The sequence below is a fragment of the Ochotona princeps genome, chromosome 29 (genome assembly GCF_030435755.1).
Source record: "Ochotona princeps isolate mOchPri1 chromosome 29, mOchPri1.hap1, whole genome shotgun sequence".
In the NCBI taxonomy this organism is placed as follows: Eukaryota; Metazoa; Chordata; class Mammalia; order Lagomorpha; family Ochotonidae; genus Ochotona; species Ochotona princeps.
The window spans coordinates 436248-451217 of NC_080860.1; the positions used below are offsets into that span (position 1 = coordinate 436248).

Here is a 14970-nt window from a genome sequence, read left to right on the forward strand (position 1 = left end):
CTGCGCTGCACCCCACGGGGCAGCTCACATCCCAGTGGGAAGTTTCCTGGTCACATAGGGAGGGATTCATGTCCATGTCAAGCCCTGCAGTCCATGCTGCTGACCGTGACACACTGTGGTGAGCAGTGTGGCATGTCTCCCTGCGTGTCCTGTGTCCTCAGACGTCTCCTCCTCACCCCACAAGGCACTCCTTGTCCTTCTGGGTGCTACACACTGATGGGGTCGCTACAACCTCACCACAGGTACTCCAGTCTCTTCTTTCTACCACAAGTACAAAACTGCAACCAACACTAGTTCCGGGACACGGCTGTGCTGGGGATGACAGGTAGGTGTCATTTTAAAATCAGAACATGTCAAATACTTGTAAAAAAACGTCTAAACCAATCCCAGTGGGATCACCCGGGGCTGGTGGACAGGTGTGGGCTCCTTTCACTAGTGTGCTGTCAATAGTACGCTGCAGCGCTAAGACATCTCCCTCTGTGAGCTGGAGCAGCCGTGCTCTGGTTTCTCACTTGGAATTCACTATATTCACAGGTTCCCTCCTCATAATGTAAAATAATGTTTTTAAGATTCGAGGAGCAGAGAAACAGAAGACAAAGAGAGCTCCCATGTACTGGTTCACTGCCCAGATGCCTTCAACAGCTAAGACTGAACCAAGCTGAAGCTAAGAGCAGGGAACTCGATCCAGACCTCCCATGTGCACCTACTGCTCCCGGGACACCTGTTAGCAGAAATATTCTCAGGATACTCAGAGGGTAGCCATGCCCCAACCCATCTTACCATTGTATTTACCACACAAACCACCCTTTTAGACATGCTCGTGTCCTGGCTGCTCCATTTCCAACCCAGTTCCCTGCTAATGACCTAGGGAAAGCAGTGGAGGATGGCCCACGTGCTTGGGCCTCTGCTACCTATGTGAGGTGTCCAGATGAAGTGTGTGGCTCCAGCTTGGCCACCATACCCATCTGGGGAGTGCTTCAGCAGAAGGAACAGCTGTCTCTCCCAGACTCTTTCAAATAAAGAAATACATTAAAAAAAAAAAAATACAAGGGGGCTCAGCATGATAGCTTACAGGCTAAAGCCCTCACCTTGCATGCACCAGGATCCCATATGGGTGCCAGTTTCTGTTCTGGCTGCCCCACTTCCCATCCAGCCTCGTCTGTGGCCTGGGAAACCACTTGAGGATGACCCAAAGCCTTGGGACCCTGCACCCACATGGGAAACCCAGAAGGGACTCCTGGCTCCTGGCTTTGGATTGGCTCAGCTCCAACTGTGGTGGCCACCTGAGGAATGAACCAGCGGACAGATCCTTCTCTCTTTCTCTCCTCCTCTCTGTATGTCTGACTTTCCAATAAAAACAAATAAACATAAAAAAAGAAGTAGTAGTTCTAGGGCTGGTGTTGTGGTAAAGTAAGCCGCCACCTAAGACCCCACTGCTGGCTTTAGCAGCTGCTGAGGGCGGAAGCCACCAGCAGACGGAGACCTTTGCCTCTGGGTAACTGACTCAGAATAAATAAACTTTAAAAAAGCTGAAACGACCTAAGATACTAAGCAGCAGGTCGAGGTTTCGCCTGCCGGGGAGCCCCTTTCCTGACTGTGAGCAGAGCAGCAGGTGCTGGGGAGCGGCCTCAGCACTGGACAGTTTCCAGTGAACGTCGAGTACGCACAGCAGAGATGAACAGCAGGCATTCCCACACCCACAGCCAGCCCCGCCCCCGGGCAGTCCTCACCTGTAGATGTGAATGTCTTTGCATCTCCCAATCCGGTCACACCACTCCTGGGCCTTGGCGTCCATCACCGGGTTCAGGTCATTGTCGTAGAACACAACAGTGTCCGCCTCCACGAGGCTGACCCCCGTGGCACGGCTGTGAGTGGAAAGAAGGGCGCAGAAGACCCGCCTGTCCCTGTTGAAACTCCGCATCAGCTCCTGAGATGAAACAGGACATTGCACCTTTGATGCCTCAGACACCCATCAGCCAGAGACGCCCACCAAGCTCACGGCGACCACCTGGCACAGAGCTTGGCACAGGCCAAGGTTGGAATTACACCAGCGAGGAAGCACCTTACTCTGGCTCTTTGAGCCCTTGCACCAGCCTGCTACCTGCAGGTCACACACCTCCAGGCCCTCGCTCAGGAACAGCCCGCACTGAGTATGGAGGAACGCAGCTGTCCCTCGTGGGTTTACTGTCAGCTCAATCTGTAGGCCCCAGAAGAAGTTCGAATCTTCTTGGGGAGGGATTTGTGCTTTCTCATTTATCCTCAGGCAATGCCAGGACACTTTACAGACAAAACTGCCCTGGAGTAAGGCTGAGGAAGCAAGGCAAACAGAAGCACCGCAGCACGCATTTCGGCCTTGCCCAGGATGGTGGAGCACCAGAGGCCTGCCCGGCCCTGGCCGTCTGCAGCCCGACTGCTCTGCACAACTCTGCTGCACTGTCACTTCTTCCTGGGCTTTTTCATTGCCTTACTAGCCCACATGGGCAGTGCCAGGGGCCGAACTCTTTAGGATGTGGCCCACAGAGCACTCTTTCATTACTCACTTTCCCTGACGCAGCCATCAAAACTCTGGTACAATGAACCAGTGAGTGCATAGCTTCAGGTTTAGAATCTCTAGACAAAGCATAACTACATCACGGCTCACATCTGGGCCGTCCTGCTCTCTCTTGAGAAAGCCAGCAGATCTGTCCCTGTCCCTCTCCCTCAAGGGTCTGGGCACTCTCTGGGTTTCCGGCCACCTCCGGAACACATCAACACGGCCTGGTGCTGACTACTTGTCGCACTCAGCTGCCTGTGCCCAGGGGGCTCGGGACAGCCTCTTCCTCTCCTGGCCACGGGGCACAGATTCGCAGGACGCACAGGCACTCAGACACGAGCCTCAGACCTGGTGATTCAGGTCACAGAGGTTAACAAGATGTGTGGCCTCTGGCTTACTTGCCGCTGCTCGCTGCTGGCGTTTTCATCGATCCGTATGTAGGTGAGGTGATGGAGGTTCAAGAACACCTCCAAGATGTCCAGCATCACAATCATCTGCGACAAGATCAGCGCCCGGCGTCCCTCGGATCTCAGTCTCTGCAGCAAGGGCGCTAAGGCTTCCAACTTCCCTGAGGACGCAGCAGCATTGGGGGGTGTTGGCAGGGAGGGGCGGCACCTCCCAGGCCACCACCCTCCAGCAGGCCCCCTGTACCTGAGTCAAACTGGACCAGCCTCAGCTCAGGAAACTGCAGGGAACGCAGAGCTGTCCAGCACCGCAGCTGCTGGAGGAAGGGGGCCGCGTGCTCCTCCAGGCGCTGTCTCAGCACCCGCAGCCTATGGCTGTACAGGGAGGGAGGCCTCGCCACGCAAAGGGATGGAGGTGCAGCCACCACAGGGGGGATCACACAGGCCACCCTAAGGGCAAAAAGTGGCCGTGGTCACCAGGTGGCCCATGCCTTCTTACCTGAAGCTGTACACAAGACTCCAGAACCCTGACTCAGGGGTTACAGAAACGAGAGTGTTGGGATTCAGTCACCACAAGTGGCAGATCATAGTGAGGGGAGGGCAGAACAATGCCTGCCGGCCCAGGCCTTAGCAGCCAGGGCAGGAATTCCCACAGCTCCCAGAGTGGGTTCCAATGGGTCCACCCCATTCTGGGACAGAGGCACGTGTGGACTTCAGATGCTACAGCTACTGCTTTCCAAGAACGGCACTGTCAACAGCAGGACATGACGGCATAGCAAGCCACCTGTGCCATGACTGTCAGCTAAGTGGGGCTCCTGTGACTTGGTCCCAGCTGCATCTAAACCCAGCAGGTCATCTATAAGGTCCAAGAGACCACAGATTGGAGAGACAGTGGGGTGGCTCTGTTGCGACATTGCACACTCATCTCTCTATATGCACTTGCTCCTTGTCTGAAGGTCTAAGACAGAAGACCCAGGGCTGAATCATGGCACAGGGAGTAGCCAGGCTCTCCTATGAGTGGAACAACTGGGAAACAGCCATTGCAGGAAAGCAAGCAGCAGCTGAGGACACCCTGGGCTGAGGGCTCCACAATCACAGACCCACAGGCAGGGCCAGCCCTCCTGGAAGAGCAGCACAGTCATTCATGGCATTTGTAGCCCAATCTTGCACATACTTCTCACCATGACCCATTACTTACGCACGTGCTTATTTCAATGAAAGGGCTTTTCAAACAGCAGCAGCAGTAGCAGCTGAGGAGCTGTGAGTCCACTTGCAGCACCCGGGGATCCAGACACCAAAGCTCAAGGCCTCAGACAGTGACACCCACAGGACGGTGGGACAGGGCCCAAAGGACCACAGGAAAGGCTGCCCCACAACAGACAGGCCACTCACCTGCCAAGCACATCCTGCAGGGTCCCCAGCAGGTCACTCTGACTCTGCGAGGGGGACACGTGACTGCTGGCCAGCCCGGCCCCCTTGCCAGGCAGGTGTGCTCTGCCCGGCAGCGAGCAGACCCTCAGCAAGTCCCTGCCATACACGGGGGCCTGGCAGCAGCGCCGCTCATTGGCAAGGTGGATCTGGTCCAGCCGCTCCCTGAGAAGTCTGGCCTTTTCCTCCTGTGCAGACACAATGCCGAGAGCCTCAGGTCCCTCCTCAGCTGTTCCCCTCTGTGCTCGCCGGGAACAGGCAAGCAGATGCAGAGGGGAAAGCCATGGCCCCACCCTTGCCAGCAGCAGGAGTGCATGTGAGACATCGAAGATCTCTCCTACAACCCAAAGCCCATAAAAGAAGCCCAGACTTCTTTTTATCAGGAAATATATTTCAAAATCAAAATCCCACAGCCAGAGAAGCTGCTCCTGAAATCCCCTGACTCGGAGAGGAGCCGCACCCATGGCAGAAGGTGACTAAGCTAAGGGGACATAGGTGGGGTAACTTACCTGGGTAGGCCCTCCACCAGGGGAGGCTGGCTTGGAGGCAATCCCAGGTTCTCCCATAGCCACTCGACCTGGAATACCAGCTGCAAGTGCAAACATGGGACGTTACAGGGGACACAAAGCCGCCGGTCACAGGCAGCTGCACATCAGCTCCCAGGAGCCTTGGCCTCCAGGTGCGTGCCCCACAGGGGCCATGTGCACACCACCACCAAGGTTTGCAATAAGCACACAGCCCTGGTGTTTTAAACCCTCAATGCAGAATCACTCAGGACACATGCAGGACTGTTTCCCATTCCTGCTCCTGACACTGTACCCGGTGCCAGCCAGAACCAGTCAGTCAGAGCTGGGCACCACCCCTCTGAGCACAACAGCAGCTGTTACAGGGGAGTGGTCAGGGGCATCTGAGGCTCAGCCAGACACCTCAGGGACTGAAGTTACAGAACCTGGCACAGACTTCACACCAGCTCTGGCATGCCTCAGAGATAGGAGGAAGGATCCATGGGGCTGCGACCTGCCCATATTGAAGGGTGGACTGCAGCTCTTGGACTGCCAGAGGGGAGAAAGGGTGGAGAGGGGAATGGCTGGCTCTCAGAGTATTGGGAAAATCTGGGAGGTAGAACCCCTTTCTTCAACTGGGGAGGAGCATGGCTGCACTGACACCCACAGAAACAGGTGACACCCTGCCCCACTCCTGCCCCACTCCAGCCCCACTGCAGCCCCACTCCTGCCCCACTCCAGCCTGGCAGCCTCCAAGGCACAGCCAGACACAGCTTCACGGGCCTTGCAGCAGCCCTGCCTGGGCACCATGGACCAGGCCAGGGCAGAAGATACTCAGTGATCAGCTCCAGGGCCTTGCTTTCAAGCCCATTCAGGCAGAACTGGAACCCCAGCAGGAGGAGTGAGACATTCAGAGTGAAGCAGGTGTTGAGACAGGGCCAGGCCTGGGAGGCCAGCAGCTGTGGGGCACGGGTCCAGTGCGAATGAGCTTGCTGGCACCTTACACTCCAGGACAGTCCCTGAGGCATGTGTGCTATACTAACAAGTAAGGCTTCTCACGGTCCCAAGAGTCTTGTTAGGATGAAACCAAAACTCAATTCTTTTAACAGTGGAGGCTGGTTACAAGCAAAGGACAAAGGGAGAATGGAGCAGACACAGGGTGGGACCACACCGGCCTCTACGCTCCACTGAAGCACACACCTGCCTTCCACTGCCCGCACAGGAAATGAAGTCAGCAGAGAGTCCTCCTTCTGTTCAGAGCACCCTACCTGGTGGGGTCAAGGGCGCAGGACTGGGGCCACCGGCGGGGGGCTTGCTTCCCAGGGTGCCATGCACAGCCCCCGTCTGAGACACGGTCTGCATCACCACGGGGCCAGGGGCTCGCAGGTAGGGCTGCCCGGGGGCTGACACGATCTGCAGGACGCTGCCTGCAAGCACAAGTGCACCAGGCCACATCAGTCACACCTGTCATTCAACACGCTGCTGCCACCCGGTGGCGAACAAACACACTGACACCGGAAACCCAACAGACACAGACACATCAGTGCAAAGTTCAGCTCCTTGGAGGGGCTGAAGCTGGGGCTCAGAGGGCCAAGACACTGCCGCGCCGCGCCAGGATTCCATATGAGGACTGGTTTGCATCTCAACTGCTCTACTTCCCACCCAGCTCCCTGGGGAAAAGAGGAAGATGGTCCAAGTCCTTGGGCCCTTGCACCCATGTGGGAGACCCGGATGGGCCCCAGGTTCCTGACTCTGGCCTGGCCCCGCACCCGTGTGGGAGACCCGCATGGGCCCCAGGTTCGTGACTTTGGCCTGGCCCCGCACCCGTGTGGGAGACCCGGATGGGCCCCAGGTTCCTGACTCTGGCCTGGCCCCGCACCCGTGTGGCAGACCCGGATGGGCCCCAGGTTCCTGACTCTGGCCTGGCCCCGCACCCGTGTGGGAGACCCAGATGGGCCCCAGGTTCCTGACTCTGGCCTGGCCCCGCACCCGTGTGGGAGACCTGCATGGGCCCCAGGTTCCTGACTCTGGCCTGGCCCCGCACCCGTGTGGGAGACCCGGATGGGCCCCAGGTTCCTGACTCTGGCCTGGCCCCGCACCCGTGTGGCAGACCCGGATGGGCCCCAGGTTCCTGACTCTGGCCTGGCCCCGCACTGGTTAATGCAGCCACTCAAGGAGTTAATCAGTAGATTTTACATTTTTTTCTCTCCTCCGCTCCACAACTCTTAAAAATAAACAAGCCTTTAAAAAAATTCAGTTTGAGAAAAAGAAGAAAAGGATACTTTCCACCACAACGCATGAACTGTCGAAGGGAGGAAGTCTGCTTTGTCATCAGTACTGCAATGCCCAGGCCAGGCGTTTTCACACACAAGAAACGGGGCAGTCCTGGGCCTGTGCCCAGCCCACGGCGGCCACCTTGACTGCTGCCAAGCAGGAAAAGAAGCCCGTTTCGGCCCAGATGCCTCTGTCTTTGCTGCCATTTCCGTGCTTGAGTGTGATTCAGTCCCTAGGCTGCCTTCACGGGGGGGTGGGGGGTGTGATTCTGAAGAGTTCTGGGACCACCAGAGATATTCACAGAGTGCCTCGCCAGAACCGCAGAATTCAACCAAATTAAAAGCAGTTCCTGTGGCAGTGCTCCCAGGGCCTCACTCCATGACGTGTGTACCACTCCAAGGAGCCACCGGGCAGCTGCTCAGGGTGATGGCCAAGGCGGTGGCAGACAGCACTCCTAAGCCGTCCTCTCAGTGGGGAGCAGATGACCACCACTGAGACGACGTGACTGCATGACCAAGTCACTGCTGCATTGCCACTCCAGATTAATTCTTCATCTCAAAGCTAAGTCCCTCACTTCTGCAAAAGTAATTACTAGAGGGCTTGGCAGCGTGGCCTAGTGGCTAAGGTCCTCGCCTTGATCCCATATGGCTGCTGGTTCTAATCCCGGCAGCTCCACTTCCTCTCTATCTCTCCTCCTCTCAGTATATCTGACTTTGTAATAAAAATAAAATAAATCTTTAAAAAAAAAAAAAAAAAAAAAAAAAGTAATTACTAGACACTCTGCTCTCAGCTAACTGTGTGGCCACCCATCTCTGTACATTTCACACTGCTCTCAGCTAACTGTGTGGCCACCCATCTCTATACATTCACACTGCTCTCAGCCAACTGTGTGGCCACCCATCTCTGTACATTCACAACCCTCCCTCACAGGTACATGCTTCAACCTCATTCACAAAGTGGGCACCACTGTTCCGGAAGCTGTGCAAGCTGAGGCTGGGCACGGCCACCTGCAGACTGACCCTGTGCAGCAAAGCAGCCAAGGGACGGCAGCGCGCCCAGCAGGGCAGAGCCGCCTTCTGCCTCCTCTTGAGCAGTGCCCTTACTTACCCTGAAGCTGCAGGGGCTGGCCGGCCGTGAGCTGCCGGAGCTGGCTGTGCGACAAGGTGAACTTGTTGCCCTGGAACTGCAGTGTCACAGGTGTCTCGGGCTGAGTGACCCGGCTCTGTGGTCCTGCGATGGACGCCAACTGTGCTATTTTTACTACCTCTCCACCTGTTGGATGTAGAGGAAGAGGTAACCTGGGTACCTAGACATTGGCTTGCTATGTTAAACGACCACCTACGGTATGCTCAGGTCACAGAAACATTTCTTAGGTATTGTTTTCTAGAATTTTAAGAAAACAAGATGTTTAAATAGAAACAGAACAACAAAATACCATATTTTAAGGGTTAATTTATCTATCTACAGCTGACAGAGATTTCAGATATCAGATGTTAATATTAAGAAAACTATTAAGGAATATTTTTCTTTTCTCCCCAAAATGAAGTAGCAGCAAACATTAAAATTACCAGAAATATATTTCTTACAGAATCAGAAACTCATGTAAAAACTTTAATTTAGGGGCTGGCACAGAGGTACAGCAAGCTAGTTTTGCCCCTGCGACAGCAGCACCTTGTACATGCACTGGTTTGTGTCCCGGCAACCCTGCTTCCCATCCAGCTCCCTGCCTGTGGTCTGCAAAAGCAGCAAAGGATGGGCCCAAAGTCTTGGGACCCTGCACCTGCACAGGAGACCTGGAAGACACTACTAGCTCTTAGTTTCAGATCAGCTCAGCTCTGGTCGATGTGGCCATTTGGGGAGTGAACCAAAGGAGACAACTCTTCTCTGTCCTTCCCTCTCTGTAAAATATGCCCTTCAAATAAAAACAGATAAATAAAAAACAAAAACAAAGAATGGGGCCTGCAGCAATGGTTCAGTGGTTAAATCCTCGCTTTCCAAGTGCCAGGATCCCATATGGGTGCTGGTTCGTGACCCAGCTACTCCATTTCCCATCCAGCTCCCTGCTTGTGGCTTGGGAAAGCAGCTGAGGATGGCCCAAAGCCTTGGGACCCTGCACCCACTTGGGAGAAGAAGCTCCTGGCTCCTGGCTTCAGATCAGCTCAGCTCCAGTCGTTGTGGCCACTTGGGGAGTGAACCAGTGGACAGGAGATCTTTCTCTGTGTAAATCTGCCTTTACAATAAAAACAATAAATCTTTAGAACAAACAAATGAAAACAAGTAAGTCCAACCTCAGAAAACTCAAAGTTTGAAAAAACTCTGTGTGCAATTAGCTCACAGAGGCAAATAAGCCGCTAAGTGCAGCACCGGGTCCCACGAGAGAGCCAGTCGTGTCCTGCTGCCAACAAGCTGGGCCAGCGGCAGAGGGCAGCCCAGGGACACGGGACAAACACATCAGGCTGCTAGCCTTCGCCTGGTCTCGATGCGCTCACTGCAGTCACTTGGGGAGTCAGCCAGCGGCTGAAGGATCCCTCTCTCCCTCTCTGTAACTCGGCCTTCCAAATAAATAAATAATAAATAATCTAAAATTCACATCATTGCAGACAGGAAAGAGTAACTGTCTTCAAGATAGCTGTAACTTTACAAACTCAAGGAATGTATTTAAATACATAAACAAATCAATAGGTAAGATGCAAAGGTTTAAGATCCTAGGATATGATTTGTTCACCACAAAAAGGTACAGCTGCATTACACGCTCATCTCAGTTGAGTACTCCCTGTAGGCTGTAACTGAACAAGTTTAAGATCTTTTACCCAATGTCTGATATTCAAATCTAAATCCTACGCCCGAGAAACTCCATGCCAGAATGATGATTAGTGATGCTATGAAGAGAGTTGTTAGTAAGAGCCTGGAGAACACCTGAGCCCCGTCGACAGGCGTGTGAGACAGGAGCAGAAACGGAAGTCTCCCGTCGGCCTCCTCGGTCCTGCGACTGCCTGCGGCCCTCCCCTGCACAGCGATGCGGCCACTCCCAGACAGCAGCAGCAGGAATCAGACTAAGCTCAGCAGCTCCTCGCTCAGCCACGACTCTCCCTTCACCTGTCCCAGAAAGCCTCAATACACTTATGAAAAATCAAGAAATAATGTCCGGGGGACGGCATCACAAAAATGACATACACTGTTAACAGCTTCAGTTAGGACGACTTCCAAGGCACAACAGATGGAGGAACAACACAAGATTTTAAAACCAGCTGACCTCACTGGCCACAGTAAGAAGTTCCATACAGAAAACAAATAAATAAAAAGTAGCATTGTGATGCTTTAGCCATTCAATTATTGCAAGCTCTCTTAGTTGAGCCATTACTCATTCCAAACGCCCACCTGGTAGTAAGAGGCCTAAAGCCAGTCCGTACTGCTGGTCAGGAGCTGCCAAGCCCTACAGGTGCCCCAGAGCACTGGTGGCCAATATAGAGGGGAGGCTGCACACAGCACAACAGAGCGGGCCGGGAGGTCAGAAAGAAAGCAAAGCTGGGAGTGGGAGGAGGGAGGTGCAGAGAGAAGGCCCTTCCCGGGGATCCGAGGACCGGGACAAGAGAGAGACGGAGGAAATGGACAGCAAAGGCTCTTCTTAATGCACCCTCTTTGGGAGAAGAGACGGCAGAACCCGGGAAGACAAGGCCACTTACTGGGCAGGCGGGCCTGGGCCTGGGAGGTGAGCACCAGCCTCTGAGGCAGCGGGCTCTGCCCGGCCGCGAGCGCGGGGGCCTGGGGCTGGGGCTGGGGCGGGCCGGGGGCAGAGGCCTGCGCTGTGCTCTGAGCCCGCAGTTTCGCAGGATGGGCTGGGCTAGCGGCCGTGCTGAAGGTCGAGACGGGCTGGTGTCGAGCAGCACTGCAGGAGGCCTGAGAGCTCTGAAACGGGGCGGCTGCTGCTGCAATCAATAAGGTTGGTTTGTGCAAAGCTGTTAGAGGTTCTTCAATACAACGCAATGTTTCACACCCGAATTGTAAAAAAAACAAAACAAACATTTCACACAGTTCTCAGATGAGAAGCCCTCTCTTGAAGCAGCAGCAGGGGCCAATCTCAGGGCACAGGGCACGAGGCACACAAGGCCCCACCTCTCGTGCGGCATGTTCAAGTGGAGCCCCTCTGCCACTGCACGGGGCTTGTCTCTGGACGAACCGGAAGCAGAGTGAACCCAACAAACTCTCAATCAATCCTCTTCCCAAGACACACAGAAAGCAGTCTCCATTCTCATCTTTACAAGCAATGCTGGCAAAAGGCACTCCTGCACGTTCAGCTGCGTCTCAGCAAACCACCACGGACACATAACACAGAGAAGCCCTCTCTCCTCAGGTCACTTCCTCCTGTCCTTCTCTGCAGTAATGGTCAGGTTAACTGGAACCCTAGCCTGTAAATACACCACCACTGTGACATCAGCAGTTACTCAAAATGAAATTTGTTATTGGGAGGAGAGCCGGGATCCAGTATATAAAACTAGAAGTCTAAAATTCATGGAGAACTACACAGGACCTCTTCAGAGAACCTATGGACAGTTCCCGTCCCCAAGACTGCTGACAGTGGCCACAAAAACACAGCAAGGGCGGCTACTGAGACATACCTTTCGCATCTGGATTTGCAGAGAAAGTGGCGATCGGTGGTCGTCCTCTCAGTGGGCCCTGTGGAGCTGCCGTGGCTGGGTGGCTGGTGGCAGTCCGGGGCGGGTGTGTGCTGGGGAGTGCCACAGTGCGACCCTCGGGCTTCTGGCCGTACTGTACCGGCTGAAACAACCTGGACAACCATTGGTCCAGGCGGGAGACACAGAGAGCGTCACTGTGCTGCAGATGGCCTCCAGGGGACAAAGACCTGCCCAGGAGGCTGTGACGGTTCCCCACTGGGGGAAAAGCTGGGGATGTATTCTAAGCGTAGCTTTAAGGAGCTCACTTGGAGCCAGGAAGTACTGCTGGAAAGAAGCAAGCCTCGGCACACAATTCTAGTTCTTGGTGAGACAGGGAATGTTCTCTTAATTTTTAAGTTTGTATCAGCATGGGAAAAGAAACACACACACTTAGCACACTAAGTCTCTAACTCCATCCTTTGGAACAGAATGCTATGGAGCGTGCGACAGTAGGACAGCACCGTGGCAGCTCACACAGGAACCAAGGGTAGCAGCCGAATCGGCAGTCAAGCCAAGCAGCCTTTCCTGGATGGCATCAAGGGGAGGTGCTCTTATCTGCTGTCTGGAAACCAGAACGGCAGTTGGCAAAGATCCCATACAAAAAGTGAAGCCAGTGCAATATGCTGAGTGCCATCGCTGCCCAAACCCACTGCACAGGCTGTTACTGCGCCCCTAAGCTGCACAACTGACCCCGTCTACCCAAAATCTGTTTTCTTTCTAACCCCAGCCTATATACACAAATACTTTGTATATTTCTAATCACTAAATCACTGCTATTTTGAAAACATCATCTGACACCTGCACAAATGACCATGAACTAGGGATCCCTCGTAACAGCACCAACGTCCCTGCAGCCAGACAGAGCCCTCGGCTGGCCCTCCCCATCTCACAGCACACCTTGGCTGTGGTGTCTGGCTGGCTGGAGCAGCTGCCACCACATCAGGCCCCAAGATAGTCTACAGACAGCCCAGTGGGGCTGTGCCCCATGGAGGTGAGTAGCTATGGGCACTGCCCAGGGGCCTTTGTCCTTCTTTTCACCACGGACAGCCCAGCAGTGTCAGCAGGGACAGGGTGGGGGAATCCCGTGCACCTGCCATCCACACGCACGCACCTGCTCGCCTTCAGCTTCACCGCGGTGGGCCGTGGGGTGGGAGGCGGAGAGGTGAAAACCTCCTCCATGAGCTTCCGAGACACCTTCTTCTTAGACAACAGCTCTGCTTCATGGCGGGTGATCTGACTCTCCAACCCAATAAGGTCAAATATAGAAAGATCGGTTTCCTGAGAAAGAAAAGCCATTTTGCTTCAGAAGGTGGAGAATGCACCAGATGGACTGGAATGGAGGATGGCAGAAGCATGTCCCGGAGTGAGCTACCTGAAGATCTCACCCACTCCCAGGGCCTGGCTCATGGCCACCGGGTGCCCACAATCAGAATGACAGGGGCACACGGTCTTCCCAAGTACGGCATGCGCAGAAAAGGCAGCAGGGGGAAGCCTGGATTCCTGTGGTAGGCAAGGACAGTGTCTAGCAAAACTCCGCTGAGACGACGTGAAGCCAAGGGTCCACGCCCAGAAGCAGAGGAAGGAGGAACTGTGAACGCAACACAGGTGACCCACCTCGGCTAGTCCTGGGAGCCCCACGTTCAAGAACACTGAGGACAATGCACCCACCCACACTTCTCTAGGACTTTCAATAATGCAGGATGAATCACAGCAGTGCTTGAGCGACAGACCATCACATGCTGTCTGTGTGTGAGCAAGCCAGCCACTCATGGTGAAGCACTGGGGCCCGTGGTTCCTCAGACAGCTCTGCACGGAGAACAGAGCAGCAGCTGGCCAGTGGGCGAGGCTGCTACCGGGGACACTACACACCACAGTGTCCAATACCAAGTCCCACTTCACTTCACTGCTATCACTGCACAGAAAACGGTTGAGTTTCTAATTTTATCTTTTGTACTTTATGGCTCCTCTGTGCCTACCCAGAACGGCATGGACCCCAGCAGTGCTCTGCAACACCTGTCGTGATAGCAGCCCTTGCATTAAGGCCTAGAAACTGGAGCAAGCATAACTGAGCAGGTATAGCCTCAAGCACTTGTAAAAGCAGAAGGGGAGCAGGCTGGGAAGCAGCTTCCAGAACTGACCGCTCTACAGTCTGCCTTGAGAAGCTCTCAGGCAGTGACGGGGCTTCCGACTCACCTTCCAAAAGTCTCTATCCAGAGCCTTCAGAACCAGAGAGGCCAAGCGGTAGTGCAGAGATCCCGCCACATAGGAGGCATGTGGCAGCCGGGGTTCCACCAGCCCGGGGTGGTTGCAGATGCGCTGTAGCCTTATCAGCACGCTCAGGACGCTAACAAAGTGTCCGCTCTTTAGAGCCTCCTGAGTTCTGCATGGGGGAGAAGTGGACAAGCACACTGACCACCTAGACTGCTCACAAGTCACAGACCAATTCCAAAACCAAAACCACAGGGGTGGCACCATTTCTTGAGCTTTGGTTAATGAGTTAGTTACACCAAACACTCAAGGTTTCCTATTCCCACGCCCCACCAGCAGAAGGCGACTGTGTGACATGTCATCTGTTCACTGCCCGTCAGTCTGGGTGCCCTTCTGCCAGGAAGGCCGCTCCACAGCAGGAGTCACGTGTCGGGCTGCAGCACAAGTGCGATGAGTGCGTCCAAGGAGAGGCAGGGCCACCGAGCGCACTCTTCCATGATTTGCTTTAATTATTTTTTACTTGAAACAGTTCACTTCCAGGCCCGGCGCAATAACGTAATGGTTAAGGTCCTCGCCTTGAACGCGCCAGGATCCCAGATGGACGCCGGTTCTAATCCCGGCAGCTCCACTTCCCATCCAGCTCCCTGCTTGTGGCCTGGGAAAGCAGTCGGGGACGGCCCAAGGCCTTGGGACTCTGCACCCGCATGGGAAACCTGGAAAGAAGTTCCTGGCTCCTGGCTTTGGATCGGCACAGCACCGGCCGTTGAGGGCACTTGGGGAGTGAATCATTGGACGGAAGATCTTCCTCTCTGTCTCTCCTCTTCTCTGTACATTTGCCTTTCCAATATAAATGAATAAATCTAAAAAAAAAAAAAAGATTAAAAAAAAAAAGAAAAAGAAACAGTTCACTTCCAAAGGTGGGACATGAGTCAGGGCTGGGCTGAAGT

The 14970-nt window shown here is 54.4% G+C and overlaps 2 protein-coding genes and 1 non-coding gene across 3 annotated transcripts in view; 1 reads left to right on the forward strand and 2 right to left on the reverse strand.

The window, feature by feature from the left end:
- Positions 1–14970, forward strand: part of DDX51 (DEAD-box helicase 51) — a 170191-nt gene that overhangs the window by 29964 nt on the left and 125257 nt on the right. The gene's annotated exons all lie outside the window — the stretch shown is intronic.
- The window catches only part of EP400 (E1A binding protein p400), an 82231-nt gene that overhangs the window by 21661 nt on the left and 45600 nt on the right, over positions 1–14970 (reverse strand). The window contains exons 20-30 of the mRNA XM_058656591.1: positions 14009–14195; positions 12927–13093; positions 11759–11928; positions 10826–11068; positions 8250–8414; positions 6137–6295; positions 4875–4954; positions 4330–4553; positions 3185–3387; positions 2932–3101; positions 1731–1927 (exon numbers count right to left, since the gene is read on the reverse strand). Coding sequence (XP_058512574.1) covers positions 1731–1927; positions 2932–3101; positions 3185–3387; positions 4330–4553; positions 4875–4954; positions 6137–6295; positions 8250–8414; positions 10826–11068; positions 11759–11928; positions 12927–13093; positions 14009–14195 — 1965 coding nt within the window. The remainder of the gene's footprint in view (positions 1–1730; positions 1928–2931; positions 3102–3184; positions 3388–4329; positions 4554–4874; positions 4955–6136; positions 6296–8249; positions 8415–10825; positions 11069–11758; positions 11929–12926; positions 13094–14008; positions 14196–14970) is intronic.
- On the reverse strand, positions 2184–2316 carry LOC118759881 (small nucleolar RNA SNORA49). Its single transcript, XR_004996446.1, has one exon. It is a non-coding gene; the product is annotated as a small nucleolar RNA SNORA49 (small nucleolar RNA).